Below are 18,341 nucleotides of genomic sequence, written 5' to 3'. Positions count from 1 at the left end.
CTAGAGCCTTGTCGACAGTCTTCAGCAGTAAATTAGTCAGATCAGAATTTATATCCAGTAGTAAATTAGCCCTTTCAGAAATTACTTTCGTAGAGGGTCTGTTTCGATTCTATTAAATCATCCAATGAAAGAATGTGAGAATGAATAGTTATAAACAAGTGAGAAACAAACACAAGCATGGAAACAAGGAAAAGGCAAGATTTCTGGATTACTGGATAAGAATCTACAAGCCTCTTAAGTACCATTGATACTATCTTCAAAGCTTGAATGTGGCAAGAAATCGTTGTGACCTATAAAAATGTGTACGGCTATTGTAAGGTGTTTTTTTATGTTCGTTTTCAATATAGCTACTTACAATCTGACATTTATTCAGCAGGTGTCGGCAAGAGAAATGGAATGTTTGGGTTTGAGGTGAAGTTGGTAAACGCACTCTGAATTTACTAATGATTAGAGTGTGTGCCATTGAAAATGAATGTGCCTATTAGACAATTACGCAGTCTGCAGGTTTTTTTTAAAATACATGTATTTATTATTTTACACAGTTTAGTTTGATGGATGTTAGTATATTTTGCAAATCAAAACTTGTTATCACTGGAAAATACAGTCGGAATAAAGCCCGTGTCCATTGCGAGCTCGTGCGGAATTAAGTCTAATGAACACTGTGCTGGTGTGATTAATTTAACCCTAACCTTCCCAAATCCTCTAAAATCCCCTTTGCAAAATGGAGGATTTTGCAGAATTCCGCTAAATGGCAAAATATGCGGCTGATTTTAGATGCACTGAGTCAAGGTATTCTTGGGCCAGACCTTCTGTTGTTTATGCTCAGCTGTGCATACATTTAGGCGCATGCATTATATTTGAAATCCTCCGCACTGCTTCAGGGTGCCATTCAAGAAATAACGGCGGATATGGCAGGATTGAGGCTGTAGGCCTATGCAATCTTTACATAAAGGCATGCAGTTGGAGGATTTGGCAGGATTAAGGTTGCATCCTAGCAAAAAGGCCTATGGGGGTAGGTTAATTGCCCCCCCCCCCCACCACACTAATACGTACCAAAGAAAAGGCTACCGTGAATTCAGGTTAATTTTGACAGATTTCATTTTGGGGTAATTAATCTACGTGGAAGTCACAGGATATGACAACGGTTATGTCTGCTTATTTGTGAAACAGGGGAACGGCTTAGGTCCACTAAATAACCGGGTATTGTACTAGTACCCTCTATATATTTTTGCTGTTGCTATTTTTACGGAAGTCGACAGTTGGCCATGCGTTAGCCCCATAAATGTGGCCAATTTACTGGACTACCTCCGAAAACACAGGCCACACATCCACATGTACAAAAACGTGTCGCACTTTGTCAAATTTTGATTTTCACATTTAGGCTTAGTTTGTCGGGTTTTTTTGCTTTAGAAGCATTCTCACCCTCTATATAGGCTTATCAGAAAGTGCTGCCATTTTCAGATGTCTATTTTTGTGAAATTTCCAGATTCATTTGCACACGTTTGCGTATCAAAATTTCAACATGAAATTTCACAAAAATTTGACATCTGAAAAAGGCAGCACTTTCTGATTAGCCTATAAAGAGGGTGAGTATGCTTCTAAAGCAAAAAAACCCTACAAACTAAGCCTAAATGTGAAAATCAAAATTTGACAAAGTGCGACACGTTTTTGTACATGTGGATGTGTGGCCTATATATATGTTTACGGAGGAAGTCCAGTAAATTGGCCACATTTATGGGGCTAGCCATGCGTCAGTTGTCAACCAAATGGCTCTCGGACTTCCCTTAAACGAAATCTTTCAGGGTCATGAAGCAGAAAGAGAAATTAAATCTGGCCTTTACCAGCTGTTACTTTCTAAAGGTGATTAGGTGAGTAACTATGCCATTTATATCGGAAAGTTTTCTAAATGAAAAAATATTAAAAACATGTTTAACAACTCACCGAAGCACATTGCATCCACTGGCTCGCCCGTCCGTTGTCCTTTTCTTTAAATACAGTGACCTTCTTGGAAAGCCCAGGATAACTAACTGCTGAAAGTTCCCCCTCACATGGTTGCAGAAACACATTTCAGTCTACTGCAGCAAATACACGTTTGGCAAAAATCGAAGATGGCGACGTTGTTTGAAGTAGGCGCAGCAGCGGCATGATAACGTTCTCAGCAAGGCCGTAAAAGTTTCTCCCTTAATGTACGTTGATCCGGCATGGTAACTATGTCGCAAGTTTGTGTCCAAGTTTGTTCTAGAAAGTGTTTCTGTTTCAGAAACAGGTAGAAACGAAGATTCGAGGTGAAACGACGGTCATTTTATCGCCCTTCCCAGCCAATGAACTTGAACGTCCTCAACAGTTTCGCATCTTGTGCACGGCCGGCATTCCCGTCAAAAGTTTAGTGTGGCACAAACATGCACAAGTCGTGCGTGCGCGTGCGGTTTCTAATTTGCATAACAATAGGAACGGAAGAATTTTCGCCAGGTGCAATTCGGCGCGCCCTCCAAAAACTTGTTTGTTGAAGATTTGGGCCAAAGTCGTCTGCTCGGTTTGATAGTGTTCACATTGAATACATCAGGCTGTCGTTTCGGGTTATCAGTGAAAGTAAATATTGAAAGGGGTAATTATTATTCAAGCTATCTTTAAGCCTTTTATTCAATGTGCCTTAGAAATTTCCTAAGTTGCCGACGGATAGGGGCCTGGGTTTGAAGAATTTATTTAAATGCAGACATCCTTCAAGCAAATTTGCAATCCCCCCCCCCCACCCAAAACTAGCATATATCACTTTAAAGAAGGGTCTCGCGTATAAACTTGCACAAAGTGTGCATGTACTCTTAAAAATTTACCCTAATTTAAGAAACGATTCTTAGTTGTATTTTTCATGGACTACTTTCTTTTTTTACCCCTCTCGGGGACGGGAAAGCATATAGTTGTCGCTTCCAGGCATTTTAAAAATAAAAAAAGAAAACAAAACTTACTATACCGCTCTAAACTGCTGTGTGCTGTCTAGTCGTGTAGGAGGACTTGGCCATGGGCGTCATGAGGGGGGAGGGGTGCTTGCCCCCCTCCCCCCCCCCCCCCCCCCCCCCCCCCCCCCCCCCCCCCCCGGCAAGAAAATAAAAAGAAGAACGGGCGCGAAAGCATATTGTTTTTAATTTAATGGGCTGGGGAGGGGCAAATGTCCCTGCCCACCCTCGAAAAAAATGATCAACCAGGAAAATGCTGGAAAATATAGGGATTTTGTGGGGAAAAATTGCTTTGCCTCTCTAAAAAAATCCCGGCAACGCCCATTTCCATTTTATAAAAGGGTCTGTTGCGCCACTTTTCAATTGTGGTTTTTGTTGTGTCAATTATTGTCCCAGAGTAAAAGGCTATGGTTGCCAATCAAGGCAGGTGGGGGAAAATGAGATTCACCATGAAAAGTGGCGCAAGACTCTATATAGACCCTTTCATAAAATTGGTCACTGCCAGAGTTGCTGACTCGAGTCATGTGACTTGGACTCGAGTCGGACTCGAGTCGCTATTTTTGTGACTTGTGACTTGACTTGTAAATACCAGCTTTGACTTGTGACTTGACTTGGACTTGCAAACAATGACTTGTGACTTGACTTGGGATTGCAAAAAATGACTTGTTACCAACGCAAGTCAGACGCTACTCGAGCGACCCAATACACTTTAATCAAGCTATTATAGCGAGAAAGTTTCATTCCAGAAAATAGACCTCAGTGACTTAATTAATCCAGTCAAATGAATAGTTCCCACTAGTTTCAAAAGTTTTCAATAAGACTGTCACAACAAACTACAGTTTTCAATGACCAAGTCTCTTGCTAAATGTAATGGTTGAACAAACTTTGAAAGGAACCTTTCATGAAAAGAAAGCAGGCCTTTATCAATTGCATGTAAAATACCGGATAGCCTAACCCATTGGTAGGCGTTTAGTATACATGAAAATTGAACAATAAAGTGTTAGTATACTACATGTAATCGAGTGAGTGAAGTCTTTTTTTTCATGTCATCTCAACATTTATTTCTACAATGTAAAGTAAATGTATTAAAGTATACAAAGGGCTAATATATCCGACAGATATGTGATAAACTACAAGAATAGTAATTGCAACACATTGAAAAAGTGGAATTAAGGAGGCATGTTAAAAATAACTTGTAAGTTCAAACGCCAGGTTCTTTTAGCTTATTACAGCTGGAAAAAATTATGTGCAACTTGACGTGTTCTTGGACAAAGATACTTGTGACTTGACTTGTGTTTAGACCAATTAAATGACTTGTGACTTGACTTGTGACTGGACCTAATGACTTGTGACTTGACTTGTGACTGGACCTAATGACTTGTGACTTGACTTGGACTTGCAAACAGTGACTTGTGACTTGACTTGGACTTGCAAAAAGTGACTTGCTGCCACCTCTGGTCACTGCTCAGTCAAACGTGAATGTAAGGACATGATCAGGGTGTCATTTTAAAGAGGAGATTCAACCCTAACAGAGGATATCTCCCTTTTATTCACATGTGCCCTACTTCTGTTCCAATTAGCAATAATATCTCGGTTTCGTTTTTTTTTATCCACCCTGTACAATAACAACACAATAAATACTGGGGCATTTACAACTGACAGTTGTTTATAAAACTCGGTCTGAGCAAATGAAGGAGAATTCGTCTGTATCTTCATTTCTCCGTAGCACAGCACAAACTGAATTCGAACCAGATAACGTCTGTGTATATATGCGCGGTTTCCCCACCCAACAGCGTGCGAACCTTTTATGGTAAGCTGCTGCATATCTGTGCTGACCCTATCAGCCAATGCATATCACACGCACACCCACACGACTGCAAGACGGCACGCGTGGCGGACATGCGCAGTGCGGCCCAAGACGGCATCAGGAAAATTCCTGGCGAATTCTCCGTCTTCTGCGCACCGGTCTCATCGCGTTCGTCTTCTGGACATCTCTGAGTTTTGCTCCCAGATCTGGCTGTATCTCGGCTCCGCATCATCGACGAAGAAACATAAAAAGAAGAATAAAGAAAAAGTCGACTTGGATTATTTTATCACTGAGCTTCCTTGTCAGCTGGACATGAGGATAGTTTAAAAATCGCCTCGGAAAGCGGTAAGTTTTGGCGAGAAAAAAAAAAGAAGCCTTGATATTTAAAACTTGAACCGGGCTTCAATTAAGTAAGCATCTTCAGTTCGCGAGCGGTAGCATCTTTTTGGGCGTGTGTGTGTGTTATCTCAATGTAATTTAGCCGATAGTATGTCAGGAATTTAGGCTTGCTCATTCATGATCAACAGCCGGGAAAAAAGCCTACACTGGTATACTGCAGCGAAGAAGAACTTTCAGGAAAATATGTTTCAAGACCTCTGAATATCTGAACATCAAAAGCAGGACCATTTAATTATTCATCATAAAGTGCTAATCAGTGTAATTAACTTTAAAGGTTGATTTTAATTAACGTTTAAAGGCATGCATGCAATACATCCGATCGTCCGTTCAACTGCTTGAACTGATATAGTCATCGGTTAGCCTTGGAGATTTTGTTCAGGCGCGCAAAACTCTTTTTACTGAAATCCAAAACAATTATGGGTTTCAAAGATTATATATTGTAAGACGTCATATGCCAAATACTTTTTTTGTGTGTGCTGTAAGCAAAGAATAAACCATTGTCATTAACCGAATTACGAGTGGTAGAGGATATTATATGGCAAGATTTTATAGCAATGTCTTTTAGGTGCTCAGTGCAGAGGGCAAGCAAGGGCGAATCCAGAGATGTTACTGCCGGGGGGGGGGGGGGGGGGGGGGGCGCTGAGGCTGTGGCGGAGAGGGAAGGACTCTCACAGGTGAAAATGGCCTTATTTGAGAACATTCCGGTCCTTGCTGGGGAGGGGGGGGGGGGCGCCGCACTCTGCACCCCCCCCCCCCCCCCCAGGATTCGCCACTCGAGAATATACTTCAATAATTTTGACGTGTTATAGAAGTGATGTTTCCCGTCAGAACCGGCACATTAACTAGGGACGGTGTAACAGGAGGTAAAAAGAGCAGGCAAAACAAAAAGTTACAAATAAGGCTAAAATAACTGTTGACTAAAAACTATGGGTGGTTTCGTGTCAAGGTTGGGGCGCCGATCAGACTAATTGCACATGACAGGCTTCATTTTGATAGGTTGCACCGAAGACCGTTATTATGCATCCTCCCGGCTCCCGAAATAAAGTTATATTTTACAAGTTTTAAATATAAATTCTTTTACAAACTCGATCGACCCTCAAATAAAGAAACCCCGATCCTTTTAGGATCTATCCTGAATGAGGACAACTTTCATTAAAAAAAAATTGCCAAGTTACGAAAGTTAGGTTTTAATTCAAATGCGAATTTCAATTCATGAGCAAAAGTGCGATGTCATATCGATGTTAAAAAAATGGCAGAATTTTGGATATTAAATTTTTGCTGTCGTTTTCTTTTCTTTGATGATTTTTTGGTGTGTCAGTACATGGCAGAAGACCAATGAGCAAACCTTTCTCACAAATGTTTTCTGTTGAGCAGAATGTTTGGGTTCACACTATTTTGAACAGCAAACAGCAACATCGACCTCAGTTGTCCGGAAAAGCATGGATATTTTGAATTTGTTTAATGAAGTTCGCTATTCAATAAAATTAACCCCAAAAAAGGGATGTCCGAATAGTTTTCATACATTTTCTAAGAAATACTGTTCCTAAAAAAAATTCATTTCAAGGACGTACCTTTTAAAAATGTGGATTTTTGGTGGGCCGGGGGGGGGGGGGGTACGCACCCGGCGCACCCCACTGGGGACGAGCCTGTTTTTGATTAGATTGAAGTTATTTTTGTTGTTAAAATAAGTTATAGAGCAATTGTTTCGTTTCAGTAAAGATTACTGTCCGCGTCACGTGCTGTACAACAAATTGATTATATTTTTTTCTCCTGCCTATTTTTTGTTATGAATGGTTTCTTTATTAGCACAAACTGAACCTCACGCGAATATGCTGGATTCTGACAGGAGACGGACATCAATCTACCCTGCAAGAGCCCAATTTACGGCCGGCCGCAATAAAATCTGTTACTCCATTGATTAATAGAAAAATGTAGGCAGCTTTTTTCGTTCGATTTCTCATTCAAACTTAAACAACTTTTTTGTATTGATATACAAGCAGCAATTAAACACAATCAATTTCTTTTGCGGGGTAAAACTCCCAAAAATGGACAAGCAGAATAACTTCTAACTTCTAACTTCTAACTTCTTCGCTTTCGGTTCAAGTTTTGGGCTATTTCACAAAACTTGCCCGAGACTCGGTAGATGTGTCTCCGATGTCGTTTTGCCCCCATCATTATGCAGAGAGTTTGGATAAAAAAAAAGAACACGCAATAACATTTTGCCTCACTTCAAAAGCCTCACTTTAAAAGTTCAAAAGCCTCACTTTAATTAATTCAAAACCTATAATTAAGCGATAATCTCCAAAGTAATTGGGACTTTAAAAAATCATACAACGCGAGTTTGAAGCCGATCTTTAAACATAGACGAAGTGTTAAAAATGGCCATGATGACAGTAGGGTGGTAACAATATCAAACTTTTGATATGACATTCTGCACATGATAAGTCCAGACGTCAGTCCATATCCTTCGATATCGCGGGCCGAATGAAAACAATTTCACGTGTGACTGTGTGCGATCGAATACGATTCTGAGTAGGCCTACGATTTTTTAATGTGCGAAGAAATTCCACACGTTCCTTCCCCAACTTTAGCTCGACCCTGATGAAATTCTAGCTATGTCTGCCGACGACTGCTTGCCGTTTGGCGTCTGGAGTTGTTGCCTGATGAGTTTATTATGGCGCGATCGGCCCGGTTTAGTATTTGGTATGCATATGCAAGATTGGCGCCTTGAAAGTTGAAGCCGCAGGATTATGTTGAACCATGGAGGAAGGTTGAACCAGTTTCGTAAAATGAATTTGTGATTGAACCTTGAACATTTTTCTAGTATTTTGTACACCTTTTCTTAGTTAATAGGTATACCAGCCCGCGGAAAAACATGTTGCAACCTGACGCCACTTCCGCGATTGATTGTGTACAAAGTCTATGGAGAGTCAAGAAAAATTTCAAAGTACTTCCTAACAAAATTGGAAATGTTTCTCAGCTCAGTCCCAGATTCATGTCTTTTCGTCATTTTTGCAATGAATGAAATTCAATGAGATTGATTTATGAAGAAAAAAGTGGCATCAGGTTGCAACATTTTTTCTGTCTAGTTTGATAAACATTCTAAAGAAAGTTGTAATAATGTGCAAAATATATTGCAAATGTATGTTGACAATACTCGAACTAGTTGGGAAATGGCAATTTGTGTGTTTAAATGAAGTTTACTGTATTTTGAACCTGCCAGTATCGAAATGTCGGGTCCACTAACTTTTGTAGTTTGCATATTTAATGTCAATCCAGTCAGAAAGTAATTTGCAGCAGTTTTCTGAATTTTTTGTAATGTAGAATGTAACAATTGTAGTAGCTCAAATCCCATAATATTTCCATCATTGTTTTCTTTTTTGCTCTTTTTGAGCAGGTTCTGTAATCAAGGATCACAATGGTGAAAGAGTCCGGACCCACGTTTGTGCAGAAGCCGATCCTCGACCAATCGGATGACGGCCGGGTCCTCAAGTTCTCCTGCCGTATCGCCGGCGAACCCCGGCCCAACTTCAAATGGTTCCTGAATGACAAAGAGCTGAGCGACGGTGGGCGCTACTTCATGACCACCAAGCCCGACGGCGACAGCTACCAGGTTGCCTTGGAGATCGAGGACGTGTCGGGCGAGGACGCTGGGAATTACAAGATCGTCGCCGAGAACAAATCCGGCAGTACCAGCGCCACCATCAATCTCAAGTTTGGCGGTGAGTTGTCTCAAAGGTTGGGACTCTCAATTCCTTAACATTGTTTAACTATTGAAAATGATGCTAAAAGAAAATACATAAAAATCTTCTCTGAATACATAGCAATGGTCTGACTGGTTTTGTACTTGAGCAGTCACACACTTTGACACAACGTTTATGTCGTTACCAAATTTTCATGACTTCCCAAGATTTCCCCCCCCCCCCATTTTTCTGAAATTACTACTTCTTTTTTTTCCGCCCTGAACAGAAGAAGAAGAAGGTGAAGGAAAACCAGGGTAAGTTGTCATTTCCTCAATTAAATCAAAAAAGTGAAATCTCGATAAGTCAAACTCGGATAACTTGGATAATTCCCGTCAAGAGAATAGTATAGTCTGTACACGAATACCCCTGTAAACTTGAAAGACCACACCGGTACCTCCGTTTACCCCAAACTTTGGTTTGGCCAGTCCATAAGAAACTGTAGCCTACAGTCACAAAGAAACGTAAAAAGATCACAAAACTTTTATCATGAGTCATAATCCGCTCCGTTCACAAGTATCCCTCACCGGCAAAGAAAGTACAGTTGGGGGTGACCGACCGACGCCATCTTGCCTGACTGCAATTTTGCCGCGACGCGCGGCCACCACTAGCACTGCGTTTACATAGTACAACTGAATGCCCTGGTGTACGTGCGTCACACACAAGGAACAGTGCGCGTCAACCACCGAAATGTCCCGCCCATGGGACGTCGTTGCTAGGTAAAAGGGCGCCCTCTTTCGTTGGCGCACGGAGCCCATTGCTGAACACACTTTGTCTTTCCACGTGGGGATGCAGCATACTCAGTGCCAATGTGATCAGACTCCAGCCCCGTTACCGCAACAAATCCTGGCTTGCCAGTTAGCCTGATCACTACCGCTGGCCCTATTGTAGCCAGCACGCCGGCGGTCAAATCACTGACTCTTTGTGGTGGCCAGGTGATCGCATTGGAAACGCGCGCCTGGCTTTCGAGTTAACCTGACCGTTACCGTTGGGCCAGGTGCAGTTGCATGACAGCGCCCTCTATTGATCAAACAGAATCGGTCATGTGACTGCACATCGGAAAACACTGAACATGGTGTGCGCGCTGCATCGCTTCATGCCGTAAAAAAATCGTGGACTTGCCATCTTATTAAATATGTTCTTTTTTTTTGATGGCCTGAAGGGGTGCCGATGGCCTGGCGCCCAACTTCACCATGAAACCCAAGATGCGGCAGTCTGAGGACGGACTCAAGCTGACCATCGAGTGCGAGCTGATGGCTGACCCGGAGCCCGAGGTCACCTGGTATCGCGGCAACAGCACTCTGCGCGACGGAGGCCGCTTCCGGCTGACCTACACGCCGGACGGGGAGTACATTTTCTTGGCGCTTGAAATCACCGACGTGACGGAGCGTGACGGCGGGGAGTATAAGATCGTAGCTTCCAACAAACTGGGCACTGCTACCAATACCATCAAGCTCAATTTCCAGAGTGAGTCCAGTTTATGCTGTTTACATCTAAAATATATAAAGGGTACTTGTTCTATTGTATGTGTAATTATTTGGCAAACTTGGCCGGGATAGCCAACGAAAGTCTCTTGACTTGTTTCCAGTGGGGTCCCTCGGTAAAAGATGTAGAAGGAAATTTCAGTTTTAGAAGTGGAAGGAAAACCCCAGACTGATATTCGAGGGAAAATCCACGGAATCAGGTAGGGACTGAAAAACCAGTCAACACGTTTGGCCCAGGCAGGATTTGAACCCGGGTCACATCGGTGGAAGGCGAGGAAAGTACCGCTACGCCAACCCGATTCCCCAATATTATGTCTTGAAAGGCAAAACTCAAATATGTTCTTGTGCATGGAGCCGATATAAAACATTGATCCTGTGGTGAATTCCATGACTTTTAGCCAATGTGTTGTTTCTGAGCCATTGCCATCCCCTGACGAAGAAGATTTTAATTAGCTACAGTTCATATCCCTTTCTTTATTCTGCATTCAGCTTTGTACCGTTGCACCTCCAGGAGCAGAAAGATTTTTAATCATTTTTAAAACTTAGATAGTGCCCTGTCCTTCACATATGTGACCTGTTCTGTCAAAATCAGACTTTTTTGGGCATAAGGTCGAAAATGATATTTTTACATATTGTTAACCTATGTTCTTTTTCCTTTTAATAGGTGGTTTAATTTTTGATACCGGTCATTCCTGGGCAGAGTTATGCTATTTTGAAGTTCATTGTGTTGAAAAGTAGAAAACAGAGAAAATGGCCACGAACGTCACAAAACAGTTATTTCTTTAACTGATATTTCTTATCAAAATCATCAAAAATAGTACATGTAAAGTTCAAAATAGGGTTTCAAACTTTTATAATGTATTTTAGACATGTTCAGGATTACAAATATGCAAAAATTTGAAAATCGATAAAAATCACCCCCACAGCGTGTTTTGGCCCTATCTCAATTTCAAACTCTGCCCAGAAGCGTCTGCTTTTGACAGAACAGGTCACATATTGTTCACCATGTGTTTATTTGTTGTCTTCTTTTTGTCAACTTAGCCGGTGCCCCGTCCTTCACCATGCAGCCCAAGATCGAGCAGTCCCCGGACGGCCGCAACTTGACCTTCCAGTGTGAGCTGACCGCCGACCCCAAACCGACCCTCACCTGGTTCAAGGACGACGTGCCGCTGGCCGCCGGCGGACGCTACACGATGAATGTGGAGCCCGATGACAACGTATACTTCCTGACGCTGGGCATCGCGGACGTGTCGGCTAAGGACGCTGGCAAGTACAAGATCATGGCCAAGAACGAGCACGGCGACGCCAAATCAACCATCGACCTGAACTTTGAGGGAGGCGCGGAGGAACCACCCAAACCACCGGTGTAAGTAAAAAAGTTGAAATTTTTTTTTTTATTAAGGCCAAAAAAAAAAAATGTTCGGTCTCTGGTCAGACCAAAGTTCCGGAATTGACGCAGCCACGCAGCTTTTTTTTTTTTTATTTTTGCTTCAAGCTTGGATTGTACAGACAAGGTGGGTACTATTTTGCTTTTTTGGTGTCCTCATGAACATTGGTGTCCTCCATAATTTGCCTTGGTGCTTTCGATCATTTGCCTTGGTGCAATTTCCCATTCCTTGGTGCTCTTTGGAAAAAAAAATTGAGGAGGAGCAGAAATAGAGGGCGCTGTTGGAGCTACCGTGGAACACTTTGGGAAAAAAAAAGATCGACGCGCATGATTAAAATCGACGCGCGCGCTGACCAGAGACCGACTTTTTTTTTTTTTTGGCCTAATCCTTCTTTTTTTTTCTTCAAATGTCGGCTGATGTTGCAGATGACGATTCGATCCCCTTCAAACTCTCAAAAACATCTTTCAGAGTGGAGCTTGAGGTGACCTCAGTAAGGCCATAAGGCTTGAGAAGTCTGCACCCACTTACAATCTCGATCGACACGGACATTCTTCAGGAATTTTGATAGTCAAGACAAAAATCAGGGAAAACAGTAACGTCAGACTATACATTGACATCGTGCATGAGCTGCCCCATGCTGGCCATTAGTATGCTCCCTTACATATTGTGCTAATGAAAAAGTGTTTAAAGGTTCCAGATACACCTAAAAACACCACCTAAATCCCACCTAAAAACACGTTAAAATGTGCAGCATCAGGATTCCGCTCAAACCAGTGAGTTTGGCGGTTTTGAGACATCATCTTACATTGAAAAAAAAACTTCTTAAATTTGCCGAGTGCATGGCTACGGCGACGCGCGCGCATTCCAGAAACCGGAGGCTTTTTTTTTTTGGCCTAAGGGTTTAGGTCAAGGAGTAGGAGTATCTGCACAATTAAAATAATTCAAAATTTACTTTGTGGTTTTGCTGATATTCCAAAAATATTTAGACAGACACTTTTTAGGGACACACTGTATATGGGACTTGATACTAGATTTGAACAGAGCAGTCTGATTGGTTTAGAATCGAATCCAACCCTGTTTCACCAGATTGATAGGCTTATGATTTGCATCTGACAATTACTGATTTCCCCCCCCCCCCCTTTTTCTAACAGTAAGGGAACTCCTCCTTCCTTCATCGGAAAGCCAGGCATGCGCCAGTCGGACGACGGCACCTCTGTCTATTTTGACTGCCAGCTGATGGCCGACCCCAAACCTGAGGTCATCTGGACCCTGGGGAACAAACGCATCCCCACCGGCGGGAAGTACAACCTGAAACTGGAGCCCAAGGGGACGGACAAGTTCTCGCTGATGCTGAGTATGGACAACATCAGCCCCAAGGACGGCGGGACCTATGTGGTCTACGCCCGTAATCAGGGTGGGGAGGACAGGACTACCATCAACCTCAACTTTGACGGTAAGCGCCATTTGTTGCATCTTGCTTAACCTGAACTCCTGAAGCAATTTTGGGGTGCTGTGGTCCAATGGTTATGGTGTTCGACTCGTGTGCCGTGGTACGTGGGTTCCAATCCTGACCGCGAAAACATGGTGCTTGTGCTCTTGAGCAAGGCACTTTACCATTATTGCAAATTGACCAAATTTTGCATCTAAACTTTGCTTGATACTAAGTTACACTCTTAAGCATGAATGAAGGTTCCATAAGCAGGGGAAAAAGTTCAGGTGTGATGGTTAACAAGTTAACTCTGGCACTGCAAAAGGAATGCACACTACACACAACCTGTCGCGATTGGTCACGGCAAATGATGCAACAAATGTCCGTATTCAGATGTGAATTTTGACTTCATTTCAAGAGTTTCGTTCATGTTTTGCTCGCAGTTCGTGAAGCCAACAAGGAGGGCGCCCCAACCTTCATTGAGAAGCCGACCATCAAGCAAGAGGACAACGGTCGTCGTCTGGTCATGGAGTGTAAGGTCATGGCCGACCCTCGACCCAAGGTGAGTGCCCAGCATGCAATTTAAAAAAAAAAATTTTTTAGGTGGGGTATCAATTTTCATAAATACTTCAATAGTTCCAAGAGCAACAATTATATTAACCTCACTACCACCGTTAACGGATTTTAACAACTATTCCTAAATACTTGTACTTAAAACAGTTTACCCATTCCTATTGGTCGAGAGCCTGTCACGTGGCCGGTTTTAAACGGTTGATAAAGACCGGCTGGCTGGTCTTAAACACTTTTCCAGTGTCACATGAAATTTGGTCTCCTTTGAAATACAGTGCCTATTAGTTACAATTTTATTGCTTGAACTTTCACAATGCACACGTCGACATGCGCAATACTACCATTGCACAAATGTGAAACATTCGTACAATTTGTTTGATTAAACACCTGAATAAATCCTCGTCGTCTGCTTGGTCAGAGCCACCAATGCTGTGACCGTGCAATGGAACGTCTGGGCCATAGGTTGGGACGAATAATTCAATGACATGTGATCAACGACTCACCAATCAGATGACGGGGATGTATTCAGGCGTTGTGTAATACAGGTAATTTCGTGAGGGCTAAAGTCCATTGTTTACAATTGTTGGCATGGCACTCAGCCTTGGTGATATTTAAACGCAATTGTATGGGAAAATCATGAGCTTGAAACAGGACTTAATATTATCTTTATACTTCACAGTTTGTCCAAGTTATGAATTGCTGGACCGGTACTTATTAGTGTAGAAAGTACAAGATGATTCAGAGATAAAAATGTCAAATCACATGAATTATGACTTTACAGACTATCCATGGTGGTTAATTAAGAAATGTGTGGACAACACTGTCAGTTTTCATTTCCGCACTTCGCATTTCATTGCAAATATGTTGTGTTATCATCTACAAGGAAACAAAAAAATTTATATATTTTTAAAAACTCTATGAATGGTCTACCAAGAATAATATACTCGTCTGGAAATCAGTCAACTTATCTATGCCAAGGAATTTGTCGAAGCAGACCGTTATGTTAAAAGTCTGACAGTCTATCCCACAATGCATTGCTGTTACATTCGCTCCAGCCTTCATATCTTCACGTTCAGGCAGCCGGCGCGAGTCACGGTTATTTTAAAACGCTTGGAATTACGAGGTTGGCTTAACCTTGCCCTGGGATGAGGTTTTACATATAAAGCGTGGCAGTTAATACATTGGTCACATTGGCGAGATTCCAAGCATGCCGGCCCGGGGACCTGGCAGAATGCCAAGTCTCGTCCCAGGGATAAATTCTACGATTCACAGACCAGACGGAGAATGCCGTACACTATCAGCGATATTAATAGTCAGCATCATCCCTACATGAAAATGTCATGTTAAAATAAGGTCTTCCGCTACACAAACTTGAAATGACATGAAGCATGTTAAGGGACAGACTGGAGACACAGCATCAAATATAAACACATTTAGTTTGTAGATTTGAAACATAAACAAGGAAAAAAATATCGGCCAGCGCTGAAAATGCCCCGACTTTAAATGACAAGCCTGTTATTCTGAGTAATGCACATATTAGCTGATATTATTTTTTTACAGCTTTTCGTTAATCGTTGTATGTAGAAATTGTTCGGACAGGATATACAATCCTTAAACAATTACAAGCTGGGGCTGCTTGAATTACAAACTGGGGCTGCACATTATTAAGGGAATAAATATATGCTTGGCTGGTTTTAATAGCCCAAACCTTCCCAGTCCCCAGAGCCGGTCTTAAACGTACATTCTGACCAAGCACATGTTTATTCCCATTCTAAAATACCTTTGAGACAAAAAAATAAAACAAGTCAAAAAATATAAATTTCCAACGATTTTGTTCAACAAGTCTACTTCATTATAAGATGGATTTTTTTTGCGCCGGGGTGATATAAATCAAATTAGGTTTTGCCCTTCACCGACGTTTAAACACTGTATACTCAGTGTGTTACCTCCCGAATGAAAGTTGGAAAAAATCACTCGGGTGGGACTCGAACCCACGACCCCCTGCTTTCTAGTGCAGATGTCTTACCACTCCACCACCGAGCTAATGGGATCGGTTGGCCGGTTTCGAATCTGATGTACATAGCAGCGGGCACCGCATAAACTATTATAAGATGGAATTTTATGAGGACTCTCGACATGTTGACAACAGTCGCCCATGGTAAGGAAAGGGTTAAAAAAAAAAATACGCAGCTATTGTACACAAAGGGTTTACATTCTGAGAAAATTAAACTTTTATAGCAACTTGTAATACATTTCCATTGTTCTGTTATCATCACTGTCATTTCCCCTTTATTTTGCCTCTAATGCAATTTTGACTGCATTGTTCATGTCGTTGCCATTGTCAGGTGGTCTGGTACTACAACAACAAGGAGCTGAAGGACGCGGGCCGCTACCGCCTGCGCACCACCAAGCAGGGCAAGATCTACATCCTGGTGCTGGACATGTCCAACGTCACACCCCAGGATATGGGCATCTACAAGGTGGTGGCCGAGAACGAGAAGGGCAAAGCGTCATCCACCATGACGGTCAACTTTGAAGGTAGGGCAGGAGGGCAATTCCAGGGTTACTTACGTTACATTTTTGTAACGTGAGTAACTGATTTTGTGAGTCTTGTTTATCATACATAACACATTTTTCCGGATGTCATCTTTGGTGCTTAGGTAGGTCTAGGTCTACTCTATCTACCATGGGGATAACAGTTATTAAACTTTTTCAGAAAGGTAATTACAGCCCAAGGAAACTCAAAAGTACATCAAAAATGTAACGTGAGTAACCGTGGAATTGCCCAGGACAACATTTTGGAAAAAACTTGTTCTAGAAAATATTAATTTTTATTATTATTAATTATTTCTTGAAATGAAACCAAGGATTCCTCAAAAGCGCCCTAGGCACTGTAGCTCACAAGCCTGAAGAAACCTGTAGAGAGAAGACAGTGAGAAGAAATTACAGTTTTAGCGGTGGGATGAAAACCTAAGAAGACTATTCTAATTAAAACCCACGGAATCAGGTAGGGACTGAAAACCAAATCCACATGATGGCCCAGGCGGGATTCGAACCCAGATCACAGTGGTGGTCACAGCCCAGGAATTAGCTTTTGACCCCAATGGGATTCGCTCCATGTTGTGTTGCGCTCACCACGAGAAGAAACTTTTTTGTACATGTTTGAACACGTGAACAACTATGCACAAGACATGCAAGCTGTATGGCGTGACATGAATATTCAGTAGTCTCCTGATCCTGAACCAATCAGACTGCTCCATCCAAATCTGGTAGCAAGCCCCATACATCGTGTAGAATGCTAAAAGCAGATTATTCATGTCGGTAATTGACCTATCGCAGTAGAATTGCGTTAGAATGGCATCAACGCAACTTGTGAAATATTGTCCAATTACATGATATACAAATGGATGCGGAACGAGCAAAATCTGAGACAAACAAAACTTAGTGTATAAAAACTCCATAGGGTTGTCTAAGGGGCGTGGCTAACTTGCAAACGGCGATAGGTCAATTGGTATCGACCTTCACGCATATCGGGGCAGAAAATGCACAAAGCGTCCCCGCAAGTCCGCACGCTATATGTACACCCTGGGACGGTATGCTTTATCTGTACACGCCAGTGCACAGTGGGTGAAATACATCCGGCTAATTACCGACTTGATTTCAAGTCTAGTTTCCTTCATGAGCAAGTCTTGAAAGTGTTTTCATTTCCAGCATATACATCCTCTCGTAATTGGATTTTTCCATTTGTTTTTTTACCTCCCAGTTAAAGACAAGCGCTTCCCTCGCAAGTTTGAAGTCTCGACAGAGGTGGCCAAAGTCCACGTTGACTTCCCGGCATCTTCCATGGAGACCATCGACCTTGGGCCGGACTTCGGCACCCTGGAGCTGCTCATGCCGGAGATGGAGATGGGTGGGCCCAGGGAGATCGAGCTGATCAGCAAGGGACCCGAGGAGCAGGAGAAACCTAAAGTCAAGGATTCGGTGCCAGTCTTCTCCGAGCCGCTCGAAGACGTGGTAAGCATCAAGAATGTTTCAAAATCTGCTAAGATGATTTTGGAAACGTGGGCCCAATTTCATGGCTCTGCTAACCACAGAATTCTGTGCTTACGATCACAATTTTGTGCTAACCGCGCTAGCAGAAAAATTCTGTGCTAACCCAGTAAGCACACAATCCTTAGTTACGGGATGTACGCATGTTGCAGAAGCCAAAAATCCGCGCTAACTTGAAATTCACTGATTGTAAGCATGGAATTTCCTGCTATAGTAAGCAGGGATTTTTCGCTAATGGTAAACAGAGCCATGAAATTAGGCCCAGATGCTGGGTTGCTTCTGCTCAACAACAGACTAACAGTTAGGAAATTCTTGAACAAAATGCAATTCGTCGTGTCCATGCAACAAGGTCGTATCTCCTAAAATCGGCCGTACGTGAAACTCAAGTTTGAGAATGTCAAAAGGTTGTATCTCATGTAAAATAACCCGGATGTTCACACAAAGTCACTGAATGTCAAGATACGACCTTGTTGCACGGAGCGTATTCGTGCGAGATACGACTTTGTTGCAGAATTGAGTTACG

General features: G+C 42.4%; 1 protein-coding gene across 1 annotated transcript in view; it reads left to right on the top strand.

Moving 5' to 3' along the window:
- Positions 1–4,896: 4,896 nt before the first annotated feature.
- The window catches only part of LOC119725131 (twitchin-like), a 52,149-nt gene continuing 38,704 nt past the window's right edge, over positions 4,897–18,341 (top strand). The window contains exons 1-9 of the mRNA XM_038196492.1: positions 4,897–5,103; positions 8,555–8,879; positions 9,127–9,154; positions 10,060–10,364; positions 11,423–11,747; positions 12,921–13,222; positions 13,642–13,760; positions 16,114–16,306; positions 17,532–17,782. Coding sequence (XP_038052420.1) covers positions 8,576–8,879; positions 9,127–9,154; positions 10,060–10,364; positions 11,423–11,747; positions 12,921–13,222; positions 13,642–13,760; positions 16,114–16,306; positions 17,532–17,782 — 1,827 coding nt within the window. The 5' untranslated portion in view covers positions 4,897–5,103; positions 8,555–8,575. The remainder of the gene's footprint in view (positions 5,104–8,554; positions 8,880–9,126; positions 9,155–10,059; positions 10,365–11,422; positions 11,748–12,920; positions 13,223–13,641; positions 13,761–16,113; positions 16,307–17,531; positions 17,783–18,341) is intronic.

The sequence above is a fragment of the Patiria miniata genome, unplaced genomic scaffold, assembly GCF_015706575.1.
Source record: "Patiria miniata isolate m_02_andy unplaced genomic scaffold, ASM1570657v1 HiC_scaffold_18, whole genome shotgun sequence".
Classification (NCBI taxonomy): domain Eukaryota; kingdom Metazoa; phylum Echinodermata; class Asteroidea; order Valvatida; family Asterinidae; genus Patiria; species Patiria miniata.
The sequence above is the reverse complement of the archived record's forward strand: the minus strand, read 5'-3'. Positions and strand labels throughout refer to the sequence as shown.